This window comes from Cebus imitator, unplaced genomic scaffold, assembly GCF_001604975.1.
Source record: "Cebus imitator isolate Cc_AM_T3 unplaced genomic scaffold, Cebus_imitator-1.0 Scaffold253, whole genome shotgun sequence".
Classification (NCBI taxonomy): Eukaryota; Metazoa; Chordata; class Mammalia; order Primates; family Cebidae; genus Cebus; species Cebus imitator.
In genome coordinates this window covers 3,137,718-3,154,288 of record NW_016107568.1, presented here as the reverse complement: position 1 = coordinate 3,154,288, position 16,571 = coordinate 3,137,718, and the positions used below count along the sequence as shown (strand labels likewise).

Below are 16,571 nucleotides of genomic sequence, written 5' to 3'. Positions count from 1 at the left end.
GCCTCCTAGCCACAGAGAGCCCATGGGGTCAGGACTTAGGGACAATCATGGAACATAAAAAAGGTCTCTCCTGTGATAACAGCCTCTAACAAGCCCTGAGTCAATCACCTGGTACCTGGAGCCCCAAATACATTCCAACCCAGGTTAAGTAGACTTTATGTGGCCACCACAAAGATATATCCCATCAACGAGCAAACTTGTCATATGCGCATGTCTTTTTTGTTTCCATGCTTATTCCTGTCTTCAATGCCCCCATTCTTCACTCCCCACCCACCCCACACATCCTCCACTAAGTCCCTTTCTCCTTTCACTGCAAGCCGTCTTAGCTTTTCCTTCTGGGTCTAATGTCCTTAGGCTGTCCCTCCTCTGTCTCCAATTCCAGGTCCACGGCTTGCCCCTACTACAACCTCTCCCACTGGGCCTTTTAACCCTGTCTCCCTGCCTGCTCCTCTTTCTCTGCTCCCGTCCAGTTGCCCACCCTCATCTCCCCTTCTTCCCCTCGCCCTATCCTCAGGATCCTGTGGGAGGCTGTGAATTCTGCCGGGTGCTTCCTTCTCTCCTCTCTCTTCGTGGTGGGGTCCACAGCCAGTTCTCCTGTTGCTCAGAGATGTGGAGGCAGTTGCTAAGAGACAGTGAAACGTCAGTACCTGGCCCTCGAGGAAAAAAGGGGAGTGAAAAAGAGAGAGAAGAGGGGGAAGGAGGCAGGGAGGGAGAGGGAGAGGGCGGGAAGGGGGGAGGGAGGGGAAAGACCTGGCCCTGGCAGAAGCCTTATACCCCAGCAGCCTGGGCACTAGCTGAGTTTCAGAAAGGAGCATTTGGATTCTGTGAACTTTCTTCCAGGCATCCTTTCTCTGCGATTTTCCTTTGGGGTGAAAGAAGGGGCAAGGGGACCACAGGACGGGAAATCAAGGAAGATGCTGGCCAGGGATCCGGGAGACGAGGAGGAGGAGAGGCCGGGGGAGGGGAAGAGCCGGGGAGGCAATCTGTTCTGAAGCTAGCAGGGAGCGAGCGGGGATTCCAGGAGGAGGGAGGGAGACCCGCGCCTGCCTGCGGCAGATTGGTGGCTGCGTCCTTGGAACGGAGTGAGTAGGCTCAAGGGGCCTGTGGGAGTGCAGGGGGAGACCTGGGGCTCCGGAAAATGAGTCTGCATGAAGGGGAGCTGGGGTGATTTCCCGGTGGGCGGGATTGAGGCTCCAAGTGGTAGGAAAATAGCCAGACCGAGGGTGAGGGGAGGACCGAGCACAGCAGGTGGGCAGGGGAGGCGCGAGAGGGCGCGGGGCACGGGCGCGAGGGCTGAGGCTCTGGGCGTGGCATCACTCTCGGTCGCTCTGCTGGGGGGTTCAGCGTGTGGAAAGGGGTGCTGCGATGAGGGGTGTGCGCTCGGGGGGGGCGGGGGAGAGATGCTGGGGGTCGACTGGGGAGGGGTCTGCAGCATCGCCTGTTTAGAAGGAAGCTGGAGCGAAAACCGCCGGGCGTGAGCGCGGGGCCGGGCAAAATGTGGGGGAGTCACAGAAGAATGGTGTGTGCGCGCCTCTGTGTGTGTGTGTGTGTGTGTGTGTGTGTGTGTGTGTGTGTAAGAGGAGACAGGAGCGCTTAGAGTGTTTGAAAGGGGTGTGCAAACCCCCAGAGTGTGGATGCATGTTTTCCTTGGGGAGTTGTTCCAGGGTGGCCTGTTTGGTACTGATGGGGGCGGGGTTATAAGAAGAAGAAAATCCATTTAACCCAAGAAAGAAACCCAGAGGAGAAGGGCTGCAGGTTGGGTCAGGGAGGGCTCGTGGGTGACAGCAATGTGAGCGTGGGGTATCAACCTGCCATGGCCCACACCTGAGAGACAGTCAGCAGAGAACTTTGTGGCTGGGGGACCAAAGAAGGGAGGAAAGAAAGAGACAGAGATAAGACAAGTGTCCTAGGTGAAGGGACAAGGGGGTGTGCAGGGCACAGGATTTCTCTGCCTAAGTGCTTTCCTTGTTGACAGAGGGAATTCGGCCTCCACCTGCTGAATACAGAGCTGTGCTGAGGAAGGCGCTGACTTGGAGAAGTTGCCAAACCAGCCTGCACCTTCAGGACTCATGGCTTCTTCTGGCCCCAGAGGCCCAGACAGTGGGCATCACCTGGGGTCCTCCTCTCTTTGGGGAACAAAGAGGCTCCCTGGGGATTACAGCAGCCACTGAGGCTGAGGAGGCTCATGGAGACTCACTTCCTCCCAGGCTCTCTTCCCAAAACACCCACCCTGGGACCCCCTTGGACTCAAGCCCACCAGGCCACCAGGACAAATGGCCTCTGAGACCTTCAACACTGGAGACCCAGGTGCAGCCCTGGCTTCCTGATCAGTCCCAGACATGGGACAGGACTTAAGTTTTCTTAGAAGAAGTGCCAAGGATCTTTAAAGGGCACCTTTCATCTCCTTCAGCCCCTCCCTCCCAGAGGCAGCACCAAGAGGGAACGTCCAGCAGGCATGGGTGAGAGGGACACAAAGCATCTGCGGGAACTCTTCCAGGACCTGCTGGCAGCTGACCCAGCCCCATCCTGTCCCCTCCCTCTCTCAGGTTTTGATCATCATTCCAGACCCTGGGGGACCTCGATGGGGTTTCTTGCCCCCTAGGCTCCAGAAGGGGACCACCCGTGGATCTCAGGAAGCCCTCTGGTGCTCAGAGGCTCCTGGGAAAGTCTCTAGCCATGATACCACATGCTCAGAAGCCCCACCTTCGTAGACACCGGCCCCTGATGTAGCTGCCTTCCTGTGTCACAGACTCTCAATTCCGTGAACACGGTCCTCATGGGCTCCCTCCAGCACTGCTGTTGCCAGCTGCCTAAGATGGGTGACACTTGGGCCCAGCTTCCCTGGCCCGGGCCACCCCACCCAGCGATGCTGCTGATCTCTCTCCTCCTGGCAGCCGGGTTGATGCACTCGGATGCTGGCACCAGCTGCCCAGTCCTTTGCACATGCCGTAACCAGGTGGTGGATTGCAGCAGCCAGCGGCTATTCTCCGTGCCCCCAGACCTGCCAATGGACACCCGCAACCTCAGCCTGGCCCACAACCGCATTACAGCGGTGCCGCCTGGCTACCTCACATGCTACATGGAGCTCCGGGTGCTGGATTTGCGCAACAACTCCTTGATGGAGCTGCCCCGGGGCCTCTTCCTCCATGCCAAACGCTTGGCACACCTGGATCTGAGCTATAACAACTTCAGCCACGTGCCGGCCGACATGTTCCAGGAGGCTCATGGGCTGGTCCACATCGACCTGAGCCACAACCCCTGGCTGCGGAGGGTACACCCCCACGCCTTCCAAGGCCTCGTGCAGCTCCGAGACCTGGACCTCAGCTATGGGGGCCTGGCCTTCCTCAGCCTCGAGGCTCTTGAGGGTCTACCGGGGCTGGTGACCCTGCAGATCGGCGGCAATCCCTGGGTGTGCGGCTGCACCATGGAGCCTCTGCTGAAGTGGCTGCGAAACCGGATCCAGCGCTGTACAGCAGGTAATGGGGGTAGGGCAGGAGGGGGCAGTCAACAGGGAGGGCTTGCCTCAGTGGAAGCATAAGCTCCAAAGAAAGGGGAGGGATGTAGAGCCAGAAAGCACCTACTGTGTTTTGTAATGTGGGCCTGCCTCTTTGTATACCAGCTCCGTCAACAGGTTGTTTGTCGAATCCTTGCAATACATGGTGAGGCACTAAGGGTCCATTCATTCATGAAATAGATGTCCCTCACCGCTGCAGTGCTCATGACCTAATGAGGCAGACAGGTAGTAAACAGGTGGGAATAGCTCATCCGGGGTGGTTCTGATTGAGCTTTCACTGTGACCCAAGATCTTAGCACGCATGATCTTAGGGGACCCCCGTTTTTATTATACTCATTTCCAGGTGAATAAACTGAGGTTTAGAACAATAAAAAGGCTTGACTAGAATCACGCACTTAGAAAGTGGCAGGGCCATGAAAAAAACAATACAAATATAAAAATCAAAAAGCGTCAGGACCATGAATAAAACCTAGATGTATCTGACTTCTAAGCCCTGTTCTATTCTACCACACTGCTTTTTTAGCATTCCATGTGTTGGAAAACTCTCGTATAAATAGTAATGGCTAACTCAGTCTCAACAGAGCTACAACTTCAGTCCCATGGAACCAACACACTCCAGGAGGAACCTGAGACCTTAGTACTTACTCTTTACCAGGCCCTCTCTTAAGCACCTTTACCTATCTCTCCCTATCTTCAGAAGAACGCTAATGAGGTCCCTGCTCTACAGAGGAGGAAACAGGCACAGAGAGGTTCAGTAGCTCATCTGAAGGTACACAGCTGCTAAGTGTTGAAGCCAGGATTTGAGTCCTGGCAGTCTCCCCGACTGTATCCTGAAGAGTCAGGTTCTGGCCTACCAGAAGAGTCAGAGCCTGAGTCCTGGACTGGCCAAAGGGCTGCAGTAGAGTTCTAGGACCTCATGCAGCTTCAAGACCTGGACCTCAGCTATGAGAACCTGGCCTTCCTCAAATTCAAGGCTCTGAGCCGTGTAAACCCTGGACACAGGATAGGGAGCTGAGAGGAACACTGCGATGAGGCAACTCAGCCAGCCAGTCCCAACCAGAGGGTGGACTGGGGCCTGAAGGAGCCCAAATCACACAGGTTTTGATGGTTGTCTCAACCCAGTGGCATGTGAGCCTGACCCAGAGGCAGGCGATGTTCAGCTGCAGCCCTAGCCACCAGCTCTCCTGTGTGACAGCGCCAAGACTTGGCACAAGCACTAGAAGTAGTAGCTGAAGGCCCTACCCCAGGGCTTTCCCAGAGCCTGAGCTCAGCACGTGCTGAGAAGAAGCAATGCCGAATGCGGTAACAAGGGGAGGAGGACTGAGTGGGGAGCCCAAGACCAAAATAGTTTGGGGAGGGCTGTGGGTCACGATTCCAGTGTTTCCACGGAGCTGTAGGAGGAAATTGTCTGGCACCAAAATAGCTGGGGACTGGGTTGGGGCGATGGTGGAGGGCAGGAGAGGGAGGCTGCCTGGAGCAGTATCCCCACTTGCTCTACTTCTGCAGGCCATGCCTTCCCTCTCTGTCCTGTGCTCTAATAACAGAAAGGGCACCGAAGCACTCAGCTTCCACCACACCCAGGGACTCCTTTTCTGTGATCTCTGAGGTCCCTGCTGCCCTGCAGAAGCTCAGACTCACAGAAAACAGGAGAGGCATCCAAGATTTCATCAATGTAGCCTCACACATCGGTACAGGTGAGGAACCTGAGCTCCAGAGGGGGACAGTGGGTGTCCACAGGCTCATGATGACAAAGCAAGTAGGCCCAGCTGGAAACTCAGGTTCCCTGCTCCTCCACAGAACACACTTTACATCAGGCCATACTCACCAGGGTGCTTCTTCTTAGTGACAAAAACTTGCCAGTGTGGGCAGAACCAGGTGATGTTCCTCCCTTTAGGTCCTTTCAGCTGCTTTCTCCATTTTTCTTCGTGGAACTCCACTACTATCCATGGTTTTTGGAAAAATTGAGCAAAGAGGTCCATAAGCAAGCCCCCGGGATACAGCATGGCTTTAAGACTGGTGCCTTGACTTACCAGTGAGCTTTGTCAGCCTCCACGTTCCCATCCTGTGTCCTCTGTGGTCCCACCGATGACTGTCAGGGGCTCCTCTGGCTGGTCCATATGAGTATCGCCACATTCCCCATCTCACTGTCTCAGCACTGCCAGCTTCACATACATAATAGACTTTAGAGTTCAGCCTCTTCAGATTTCCAGAGGAGAAGTCATGTGAGTCAACCCCAGACAGGATCCAGGCCTGAGCAGGGCACAGGTCCTGGAGTCACAGCCTCCAGGGACCACTCAACCTGGGATTTGGGGAAGATTGTGTTCTCCTTCCAAACCTGACTCCCCATTTCCAAGGATATTGATGCTGATTCAGTTCTCAAAAGGGTCAATCCAAATCCATCATTTGATTCCTTGCCCTCAAAAACTGCAGAATAAATACATAGCATTTATACAATGCATAACTTAGAAAATGTCTTCTTATTGACTCTCAGGAAATTTAGATTGGATTATCCCCTTCTTATAGAGGCCCCTTCTTATAGAGGCAGAGCATGAGAGCCAGAAATACCAAAAGAAAAAAGACTTACCCAAGGTAAGAGCTTAATTAATACTTATTCCACTGAACAAAGGAATGACTGGCTGCAGGAAAGCCAGTGCCTAGCGCTGCATGGCAGGAGTGCCACCTGCACACTACCCTTACTTCCCAGGCAGAGTGAGATAAGCCCATTAACAGCCATTGTGCATTCATAAAAGCAACCCCAGAAGGATGAGGTGAGATCATCAAGGGTGGAGATAACAGTAACCCCACCAGGAAAAAGCAGCCCCCTCCCTCAGAAGCCTGAGTGCAGACTATGACCCCCAATGATCTGTCTGGAGAAACTAACCAATATAATAATTTATATAATTGAAATATATATTATACATTACATATATTACACTAATATATAACATATAACTCATCTATGTCAACTCACTGAACCCTCACTACAAGCCTAAGAAGTAGATACTGTTATTATCCTCATTTGACAAATGAAGAAGCCAAGACACAGAGAGGTTAAAGAACTTACCCGTAACCGTGCAACTAGCAAGGGGTGAGAGGGGATTTGAAACCAGACCAATAGCTCCAGAATCCATACTTTTAACCCTATACTCTGTGTATCCAGAAAAGCCACATAAGTAGTAGAAAGACCCAATGCTTTGGAGTTGGGCAGAGTCTTGTATTCATGTTGTAAAGATTCATCAAGCACTTACTATAGAAAGGACACTATTTTCACGCTAAAGATTCTGTGGAGGAGCTTATATGAAAAGGGGAGGAGACAGGAAAGAAACCAATGAACTTTCAGGCAGTGATCAACACTACATAGAAAAATACTATAGAGGAGAGCAGCTAAGATTTGGAGCCCAGGGGGAGGTGAAGTGGGGGTGCTATTTAGAGTCATAAAGAGGGAAGGCCTCACTAATGATGTGGCATTGAGCCAAGTCACAAAGAAACTGGGGGGCTGAGCTGTGCAGAGGTCAAGGGGAGTAACTCCCTCCCAAAGGGACAAATGCAAAAGCATCCCTTCCCCACCTCTTGAGGGGACACTCTGGGAATGTGGAAGAATAACTAGGAGGTATATGTGGCTGGAGCAGAGTAAATGAGGAACAGAGTCAGAGAGCTGGGCAAGAGTCCCTGGAGCCCACGGGGAGCACCTTGGCTTTTGCGTCATTCAAAGACAGGAAGCCAAGGAAGGGTTTCAAGTAGAGAAGACATGCCAGGACTTCAGGCTTGAAAGAACCACTCAGCCAACTGTATTGAAATGGTTTGTCACCTGCTGGTGAGGTTCCAGGCTGCAGGTTGAGGGCAGACACCTTCAGAAGCCCAGAAAGCAGTCGGGAGGTTATGGTAAGAGACGATGGTGTCCCCAGACCTACCACGGGTCAAAGCCATATGACTTTCAGCAAATTGCTGAGCTCTTCAAACAGTGCTTTCCACATCTGTAGAAATAGACATAAAAATCCTTGCCTTGAGAGTTGTTGAGGGAACTAAAGATTATAGGATTCTTAGCACACGGAAGAACCGCAGTGAATGTCTTCCTTCCTTTTTCCAGGGAGCAGTTGGGGTTAAGGGGTTCTCCAATCCCCTCTCCCTCTCTGGGTACCTCACCCTCCCTGGCTTCTGTGTTACAGATTCTCAGCTGGCTGAGTGCCGGGGACCCCCTGAAGTTGAGGGCGCCCCACTCTTCTCACTCACCGAGGAGAGCTTCAAGGCCTGCCACGTGACCCTGACCCTGGATGATTACCTGTTCATTGCATTCGTGGGCTTCGTGGTGTCCATCGCCTCTGTGGCCACCAACTTCCTCCTGGGCATCACCGCCAACTGCTGCCACCGCTGGAGCAAGGCCAGTGAAGAGGAAGAGATCTGACATGGCTGCCTCTCATCCCTCCATGCTGCTGACCGCCACAGCCGCTGACCACCAGACGCCCTCCCTGACTGCCCACTCTGGTTCCACAGTGACCTGGCTGCCTCAGTCATGGCTCAAGCAAGGTGGGGACACTCACTTTGTATGCATGTCTGCTTTGGGCCAGCTGGTGCGCTAGGAACTGGGAACGTCAGATGAATTGACTCAGTCCCTGCCCTCAAGGCAATTACCTCTAGTCAAGGAGAGAGATCCAAAAACTATTCCCTTTAAGACTATATGTCAGGACTCTGAGCACATCATTATGGACGCCCAGTAGGAAGCATCATCTGTATCTAGCCATGTCCATGAGAATTATAAGGGTGGAGTGATTTGTGAACTGGGTCACCAAGAAATGTCTACTTTGTCAGGTAGGCAACAAAGGGTGTCTGCAGATGGCAGAGGCCAGAGTATGCATAGTGCGTGGTGTTGAGAAGATGAGCAGTTCCTGGTCACAAACTTGTGTAGAGGGGGTGTGGCACAGAACTCAAACCTACTCCCCACCCTCTGACACCAAAACGGTCCGCTCTTGGCAATCAGCCACTGCCTCCGGGGAGTACGAACACCTCCATGCCAGCCCCTGGCCTCCTTCCACCAGCAGCTACCAGGTGAGACCACCTCCCAGTGACTGCCCCCATATGACCAAGTGTCACCGGCTGGTGAGGTCCCAGGCAGCAGGCTGAGGATGGACACTTTCAGCGCCCTTTCTCCTGCCTCTTACTCATGATTGGCTTCAGAAGAGAGAGGCAGGAGGCCCCGCAACTGGGGCAGCAAGCGTCCCGGCATCCTGGGACCCTCATCATGTGACCGTTCTTGCCACAGTGCTCATGCCACAGGGTCTCACCAGGAAAGTGCACTGTGGGCCAATGGCCCATGGCTTGGCAGTACCCAGAGCTTAAAGAGGACAAAAGCAGCACAGTTACGACCATATGAGGCTTTGCATTTTCTTCTAAGCAACTCACCCACATAAGCATAAGGGCGAGAGAGCTGTTAAATACTGACCCTTCGTCAGTGTCAGGCACTGTGAAAAGCTCTCTCCACAAACCATTCCCTTTAACACACACACAGATTGAGCTGAATGCTGTTGTTCCCATTTTACAGATGAGGCAATTAAGGCTCAGCGAGGTGAAAGTCACATGCCACTATGAGCAAGATAAAGTCTGTGCTGTTTGTACTGCCCCATCCAAGTTGGGGAACATCACCATTCCCTCTTGAGTTGTACAAATTCAAATTCAACTAGAGACGACAAAGCTTCTAATAAGGTCCAGGCACTCCTCTGGGCACTTTGATAGCTACTGACTTGCTTCTTTCAATTCTTCCAGCAACACTGCCTGGTGGTTTTTATTATCCCCATTTGACAGATGAATTAATCATGGAGAGTTGAGTGACTTATCCAAAGTTGTCTGGATGAGCCCTAGAAGGATGGTGGTAGGCAGCTCCATTCAGGGAAACTGCATCTAATCAGTCAGTCAAAAATCAAGTAACTTTACGAGCAAAGCACAATTACCATCACCGTTGTCTTCTTCGTCAGTTTCGTCAGCATCATCATTATCTTCCCTCTATTCGTTCGGCACCGGAGAGTTCATGAGTGTTTTCGCTTCGTCTCCGTGACTTTTCACAACTCTGTGCAGGAGGTAAATCAAACGTCAGTAATCTTGTTTTACAGATGGGAAAAACAGTCTCAAGGCTGGATATGACTTGTCTATGTGGCAAGGTTGGGACTCAACCCTACACGGTTCTCTTTCCAGTGCTTTCCCAAGTGCTTGGGGAAGAGAATGCCTCAGAGGGCTGGGTAATAGGGCCCTGGAATTCAGCAGCCGTGAATGTGCTAGTAGGTCAGCTAAATAGAAGACAGTCAACCCATCTGCTGTACAGATTGAACTATGCTCCCAGTAGGGCAAATTACAGGCTCTGAAACAGAGATTACACAAATAACATCTGAATAGGAGACTTCTGCTTTACAACGGGTAGACAAAACATCAGCACTGGTGGCCATGGAGGCAGTCGCATGAAAAATTAGATCTTTGGGAATCAAGAGAGGAAGCTGTGTTAACCCTTCCTACTCAAGCCCTGCTGTGTGTGTTGCAAGAGATACTAAAAGAGCAAGAAAGCTACAGGTGAGAGCCTCTGCAGTTTAGGAGAAAAGCATTAAGGCACAGTCAGACATGCTGATAAGTCTGGCCAGGAGGAGAATTAAAACAGGGGCTTTCCACCTCCCTTGCCCCAAGCTCCAGTAGTATTCCATCATCCCATCCTCCTGGAAAGCCTCAAAGGAATGAAGGAGGATAACATGCCATCTTCCAGGAAGGCATCCCTGTGCTTGCCTGAGCTAGTCAACCAAAAGAGTCTTCAGAAACTCTGCTAGACCTGAGGTACTTGAACGTGTGTCCCCTGAATCTTGCTTACAACGTCTGATATCCGAAGCAGAACTGTGCCCTGCTCTCTTCTGTGATGACCAAGGATGGCGAACTCAAGCTGTTTTCTGACAAGCCAGGCTGACAGCCTAAATACCTGGAGAGGAACTTTTAGAAACTATAATCCTGACAAAATAGAAAAGCTGCCCATAGAGGGATACCATATACTATAATAGTCTCCTAGGAACTACTGTTTGCCAAAATATAGTTGATATATTTTAAGATAGATACTTTTTTTGCATAGGACTAGAACCAGAAAAGATACCAAATGCCCCCTTGACATCAACTGTCCTTTCTAGTGGGACAATCTGGTCTCCATTAATGCCAAACCTTTCTGAGCAGGATACATGGGTTTTAAAGGACAGATGTTTCTCCTGCTGCTAAAAGCGCCCCAGTTTACTAGAGCATAATGAGAAAAGTATTCAACCCACCTACTGCCAAGGAATTCCCTGCTTCTCCCCCACTGCCGTCAGCTTGTCCAAGCTATGAGAAGCAAGCTTCTAAAGATAATCTAGCAATCCTCATTGCAATTGCTCCCACATCCCTGGTAACCACAAGGCTTCATTCAAATTGTCCAAACTGGTTAATATGTATGCGATGGAGTATCTCTGCATCTGTATGTCTGTCTGTGAGGTTCCTTGTATGTTGGTGGTCTGCTGACATAGGACAGATCTCTCTAGAATTTGGGTTCAGTTCTCTGACATCGTCCACTGAGCCATCTGCTTATTTAGGTTGGTGCAAAAGTAATTGTGGCTTTTGCCATTAAAAGTGATAGCAAAACCTGCAATTACTTTTGCACTAACTTAATATTACATTGCTTGACAGATTAAGATGGAACCCCACCAGGTTTAGGATAGGACTGGATGCTCAGAAAATACAGAAGGAGAAAAAATCTGTGGCAGGGTCATCCATAGGAGAAGCTGACTTCTGGCTGCTTCCCTCTGTTCTCTCCTGCCCCTCAGAGAAGTCCTCATTGCAGAAGCTTCCTCCGTGCTCGACCAGAGGATATCAAAGTTTAGCTTGGTCAAGGTTTGGGCCAAGAAAATTCCTTTTTAGAAGAGCCCTTATATCTGAATCACACCACTTTGGACCAGTTATCTCTGGTCCCCCTTTAGACAAACCCTCATCTCTCTTTCCCCATTCCTAGAGGAATTCCTAGGGAACTTTGTAGAAATAGGAACCCAGAGTTGCTATAGAAGTTCATGGCTCCTTTCAGGGAGGTACATGTATGAAATTTGAACAGATCAAGACAGGTGTTTGTCTTCAACCCTAAGGGAAGACCTCCCAGCTTCCATTTCCCCCTATAGGTGTCTTTGCTGACATCCTTTTCAGCAGTAGAGGAGTAAAATGATACATCCTAATCCATTCCTCAAAAGGACATCTTCCTAAAGCCAGAGAAAATTGTCTGCTCTTCCCCACCCCAGGAAGAGGCAAAAGGGAAATGAAGGAGTCACACAGTCCTTTGTAAATCGCTATTGTGTTTGTCACAGCACTGGGTGGAGAGCTGGATCCACAGAGCTCTCAGTTTTTCTAAGCACTGTCCTGTAATGTGCTAATGTCTGGGGGTGGGAGGGCTGCGCGGGGGGGGGGGGGGGGGGGGGGGGGGGGGGTTAGAGGGAAGATGCCAACCTTTGTATGGAGATGATTTTATAACCATGCACTTTTGTAACTGTGAAGAATTTTTCATAAATGTACACTAATAATAAAGAGTGTATAGTTTAACAAATTTTCCTAAAAGCTGTGAAGAGGAGGGAGAGGGAGGGACGTAGAGAAAGAAAGAGAGAAAGGAACTAGGCGGAACCAAGAAAATGTATGCCAAAATATACACACAAAAGGTCTATGGGAGGGAGTAGATGGGAATAATTAGGAGATGTGCCAGCCATGGAGGGGCATGTGTGGGAGTTGAAGGAACATCACAGAAGTATATTTCTACCAGGCAAAAAAAGAATACGCATGTGTCTGTATGCACATACCCCTCTGTGTAGGCATATTTTGGTGCCTGAAATTACACAAAGAAGAGAGCATATGCCTTATACATGTTGATATTTGCAGCTTGGGTCGTCATAAAACATGCCAAGACAAGCGGGTGTGCCTGCCTGGTTAGCATCACTGAAGGGTGTGTGATAGGGAGATGACACACACCAGCAGCATGAGCACAAGGACATTAACTCAGGCGTCCAGGTACATCAGGCATCTCAGTGCATGGAGTGGGGGCTGGATGAGGCCATCGCTTGTTTAAGTTCATCCTCTGTTCTCATGGGTTAATAAAGAAGGGAAAGGATTCTAAACCTGTTGGGTCTTGCAAGTGTTGCCCGTACACCATCAGAAGTGAGATGGCTAGGCAGTGGACCTTGAGAACAGGGACAGAAAAAGAAGGAAAGTGTTCTTCTCTAGGTACAGTGGCAGCTGCTTTTATCTTAGCATTCTAAGTAGGAAGTGGCTGGAAGGAAGCCAATCCAAGCAGGAAGTGGCTCTGATCAGAAAGTAGTTCCTTCCACCAACGGGGATGCTAACCTTCCTCTATTCCTCCCACTCCAATTGCCACAAAGTACAGACAAATACTGCACTCACAGCCTCTAAACAGAACATGGATACTTACTCAGAACACTCAGCTAGACAGAGAACATCTTCAACTGTAATCAGTGTTTCCTGGAGTTGATTAGAGGGAGGCAAAATCCTTCTCTTCAAATTAAGTATTTGATAGAGACTATGCTGAACAAGGACAAGATCAAAAATAAGGCTCCTGAAATAAGCAGACATCTCACAGAAGACCAAATCTTGTATATCTCATTCAGTGCTGTTTGTAGTGCCAAGCACATACCTAGCAACTGATGATGATGATGATAATGACAATGATGTTATAACATTTATTGAGCACTTACTATGTGCCAGCTGCTCTGCTAAGCACTATGTATTGATTAAATTACTTAATTTTCACAAAAACCCAAGATAAGTACTATTATTATATCCATTTTATGGAAACTGAGGCACAAACAAGCTAACACGTGCTTAAGGTCACACAGCTAGTAAGTAGTTGATCTGAGTTTAGACACTCAGTAATACTTGGTGACTGACTAACTTCAGAAAAAAAGAACAATGTGGGCCATAAGAGAAAATTCAGACTCAATCAAAAGTAGAGGTTTAGCCACAAAGGTCTTTATACGAGTTCATTTTTACACTACTGATAAAGACATACCTTAGACTGGGAAGAAAAAGGAGGTTTAATTGGACTTACAGTTCCACATGGCTGGTGAGGTCTCATAATCATGGTGGAGGGCGAAAGGCACTTCTTACATGGCAGCAGCAAAAGAGAATGAGAAAGAGGCAAAAGCAGAAACCTCTGATAAACCCATGAGATCTTGTTGTTCAATATCACCAGAATAGCATGGGAAAGACCAGCCTCCATGATTCAATTACCTCCCCCTGGGTCCTTCTCACAACATGTGGGAATTCTGGTAGATACAACTGAAGTTAAGGTTTAAATGAGGACACAGCCAAACCATATCAGTCTTCTACAATTATTTGGTGAAAAAAAATTGGAGGGTAATAGGTAAAACCAACACATACCCTATATGTTTCAATGCAAGTAGCTTTAATGTCTGCATTGAACAAGGTAGACTAATTGTGATAATAGGTGATTCCAAAATCTCAATAAAGTAAAGATTTGCTTGCTAGATTATTTGACACAATTACTTCTTATTTCCTGCTCATGTCATTTTCCAAAGCATGTCAGAGCCTCTGCCTCACAAGATTATGCAGGGACCCAGGATTCTTCCATCTAGTGTCTCTGCCATCCCTGAGGCCACAGAGCCCTCCACAGCATGGAGGATCTCAAGGACATTTGCAGGAGTCAAAAACAGAATTATTGTACTTCAATTCCCACATATTCCATTGGCCAGAACTGAGTCCCATGACTCCATTTAACATCAAGGAAGTAGGCCAGCTCTGCACATAGAAGGCAAAGGAAACAGACTTTGATCAACTCCACCAGTCTCTAACATGGTCTGCTCTTCTTGTTACTAAATACCTGTTTCACTCTTCCTCCACACTTATCCTGTTACCACATCCAGGTCAAAGCTCAATGTTCCAGTATTCTCTATCATGTCTCTTGGTGGTCCAGTGACCTATGAGCTAAAAAGAAAAATCATCTGCCTCCAGATCCAGCCCCTACTCTACACAAACCCAATACATGATGGTGGTGGAGGGACAGAGTATCAGTAAATTAAAACCCTCGTTTGAAAAGGAGGAAAACATATCGGCCATTATGGTTCATAGTAATTCTGAAATCCTGCTTGGAGGGCATTATGAAGGCCTCAGACTAAGTTCTTATATTCAACCCTGATTCCGTTTTCTGAGAAGGACTCCTTTGTCACTATCCTCTGTGATCTCTGACTCTTCCCTTTTGAAGGGTCTCCCTTTTCCATTATCCACCATGGCCATATCTACAGTGGATGTTGAGGAGAATGCCACCTTTGGGGGTTACCCAGCTTCAACAGCCAGCCTTCTGGTGCAAGTATGCTGGCCTGAAACTGGTTTTAGGACTCAGTAATCGAAAATTCTTTGATTCCAGGTTCATGGTTTCACAGCAATTTACCTCATTTAAAAACTTAGTAGGTTTCTGTTCTATTTGCTTCCACTAAGTTCCACATTTCAGTACATATATTACGTTATTTCCCAAAAACTACCTTCAAGCCTGTCCTGATGCTTTGCTTTCTCTTCCTCCATGTCTTTCTCTTCCCTTAATGTGATCTTGCAATTATCTGAAACCAGAGAAGAGAAGGACACATTCTTATTCTTGTTCATTTCCACTTGGCTAAGTCACATGAACTGGATGTTTTTAGGGGACCTATTGCTCAAAGCCTTTTCCAATTTTGTCTTTTATCATTTAGGTCTAGAAGCAGTCAGCTTTTTCCATTTATTAGTGCTCCTCATTTTTCACTTTTTTTCTCTTTCTTTCCATTTCTAATTTCAAACTCCTTTGAAACTAAGTAAGGGCATTTAGAAACCTGGTTTGGATCAGTCTGGACTGAGACCAAAAATGCTTGAAACATATGAACAGTTAGGCAACCTGAACGTCACAAAGGGACTGAAACTCCTCGTGGGAAATGGTCATTGGGATGAGAAGGAAGGAAACCGAGAAGAAAAAAAATGCTACCAAGCTAGAGAGTTCACCGATATCATTCAGATTTCAGAAAGTGCCAGAAATCACTACAGCAGGGATAGGTCTGCTGAGTTGATGGGGAAAAGCTACTGCTCGTGGATAGTGGTAAAGAGGCTATCTAAAGAGAAAATGTTGTCTATGATGTATTGCTGGTGATTTACAGCAATACCTCCTTTACATGGAAGGCAGATATCACAAGGAAATACAAATGCCACTGTAACACAGTTACAAGAAAAAGAATTATGTTATGTGCCCCCCTTCTCCACCCAGCTTTACACCTATCTCATGGAATCATTCAGGAGTATACCACATGACATTCTTGAAAATACAAAGTAATGTGGCTGATTTTTACAAAGCTAAGGATTCTATTTCTGTAGCTGAGCCAGTATTCAAAAGAAATCCCTGGATCTGCAAATTAAAAGCCAAAGCTGGGCTGGGTGCAGTAGCTCACACCTGTAATCCCAGCACTTTGGGAGGCAGAGGTAGGTAATCACCTGAGGTCAGGAGTTCGAGACCAGCCCAGCCAAAATGGTGAAACCCCGTCTCTACTAAAAATACAAAAAAATTAGCCGAGCATAGTGGTGCACACCTGTAGTCCCAGCTACTCGAGAGGCTGAGGCAGGAGAATCACTTGAACCCAAGAGGGAGATGTTGCTGTGAGATCATGCCATTGCACTCCAGCCTGGGTGACAAGAGCAAAACTCTGTCTCAAATAAATAAATAAGCCAAAGCTATGAAAATGGTTGATATAAGAAGACTACCGGCCAAGAGGTAGATTCCCATATAAAGAAGCAGTTTATGCCTCCATTCGTTCAAAACTACGAATCCCACACCTCTGCATGCTAGGCACATATTTCAAGTGCTGGGTGTATGGTGCTGAACAAACTCACATTTCTGCCCCTGCCCCTGCCCCTTGGTGTCTTTCTATGCAGGGGTTGGGGTGAGAGGGTTGGGAATGGTGGTAGGTCAGACAGTAAACAAGAAAAATAAAAAGTTCCAGGTAGTGGTAAGTGCTGCAAATGAAATACAGCAGGAAGAGGGTGGTGG

At 48.7% G+C, this 16,571-nt stretch overlaps 1 protein-coding gene across 3 annotated transcripts; it reads left to right on the top strand.

The window, feature by feature from the left end:
- Positions 1 to 737: 737 nt before the first annotated feature.
- On the top strand, positions 738 to 12,081 carry LRRC55 (leucine rich repeat containing 55). Of its 3 annotated transcripts, none has more exons than XM_017498978.2 (3): positions 738 to 1,082; positions 1,976 to 3,476; positions 7,681 to 12,081. In XM_017498978.2, the coding sequence occupies exons 2-3, from the start codon at positions 2,777 to 2,779 to the stop codon at positions 7,914 to 7,916; spliced, it is 936 nt and encodes a 311-aa protein (XP_017354467.1). In that variant the 5' UTR covers positions 738 to 1,082; positions 1,976 to 2,776; the 3' UTR covers positions 7,917 to 12,081. The 3 variants fall into 3 exon arrangements, with proteins under 3 accessions (XP_017354467.1, XP_037583952.1, XP_037583950.1); XM_037728024.1 differs by lacking the exon at positions 738 to 1,082 and adding an exon at positions 1,100 to 1,200; XM_037728022.1 differs by lacking the exon at positions 738 to 1,082 and adding an exon at positions 1,184 to 1,248.
- The last annotated feature ends 4,490 nt before the right edge of the window (positions 12,082 to 16,571 follow it).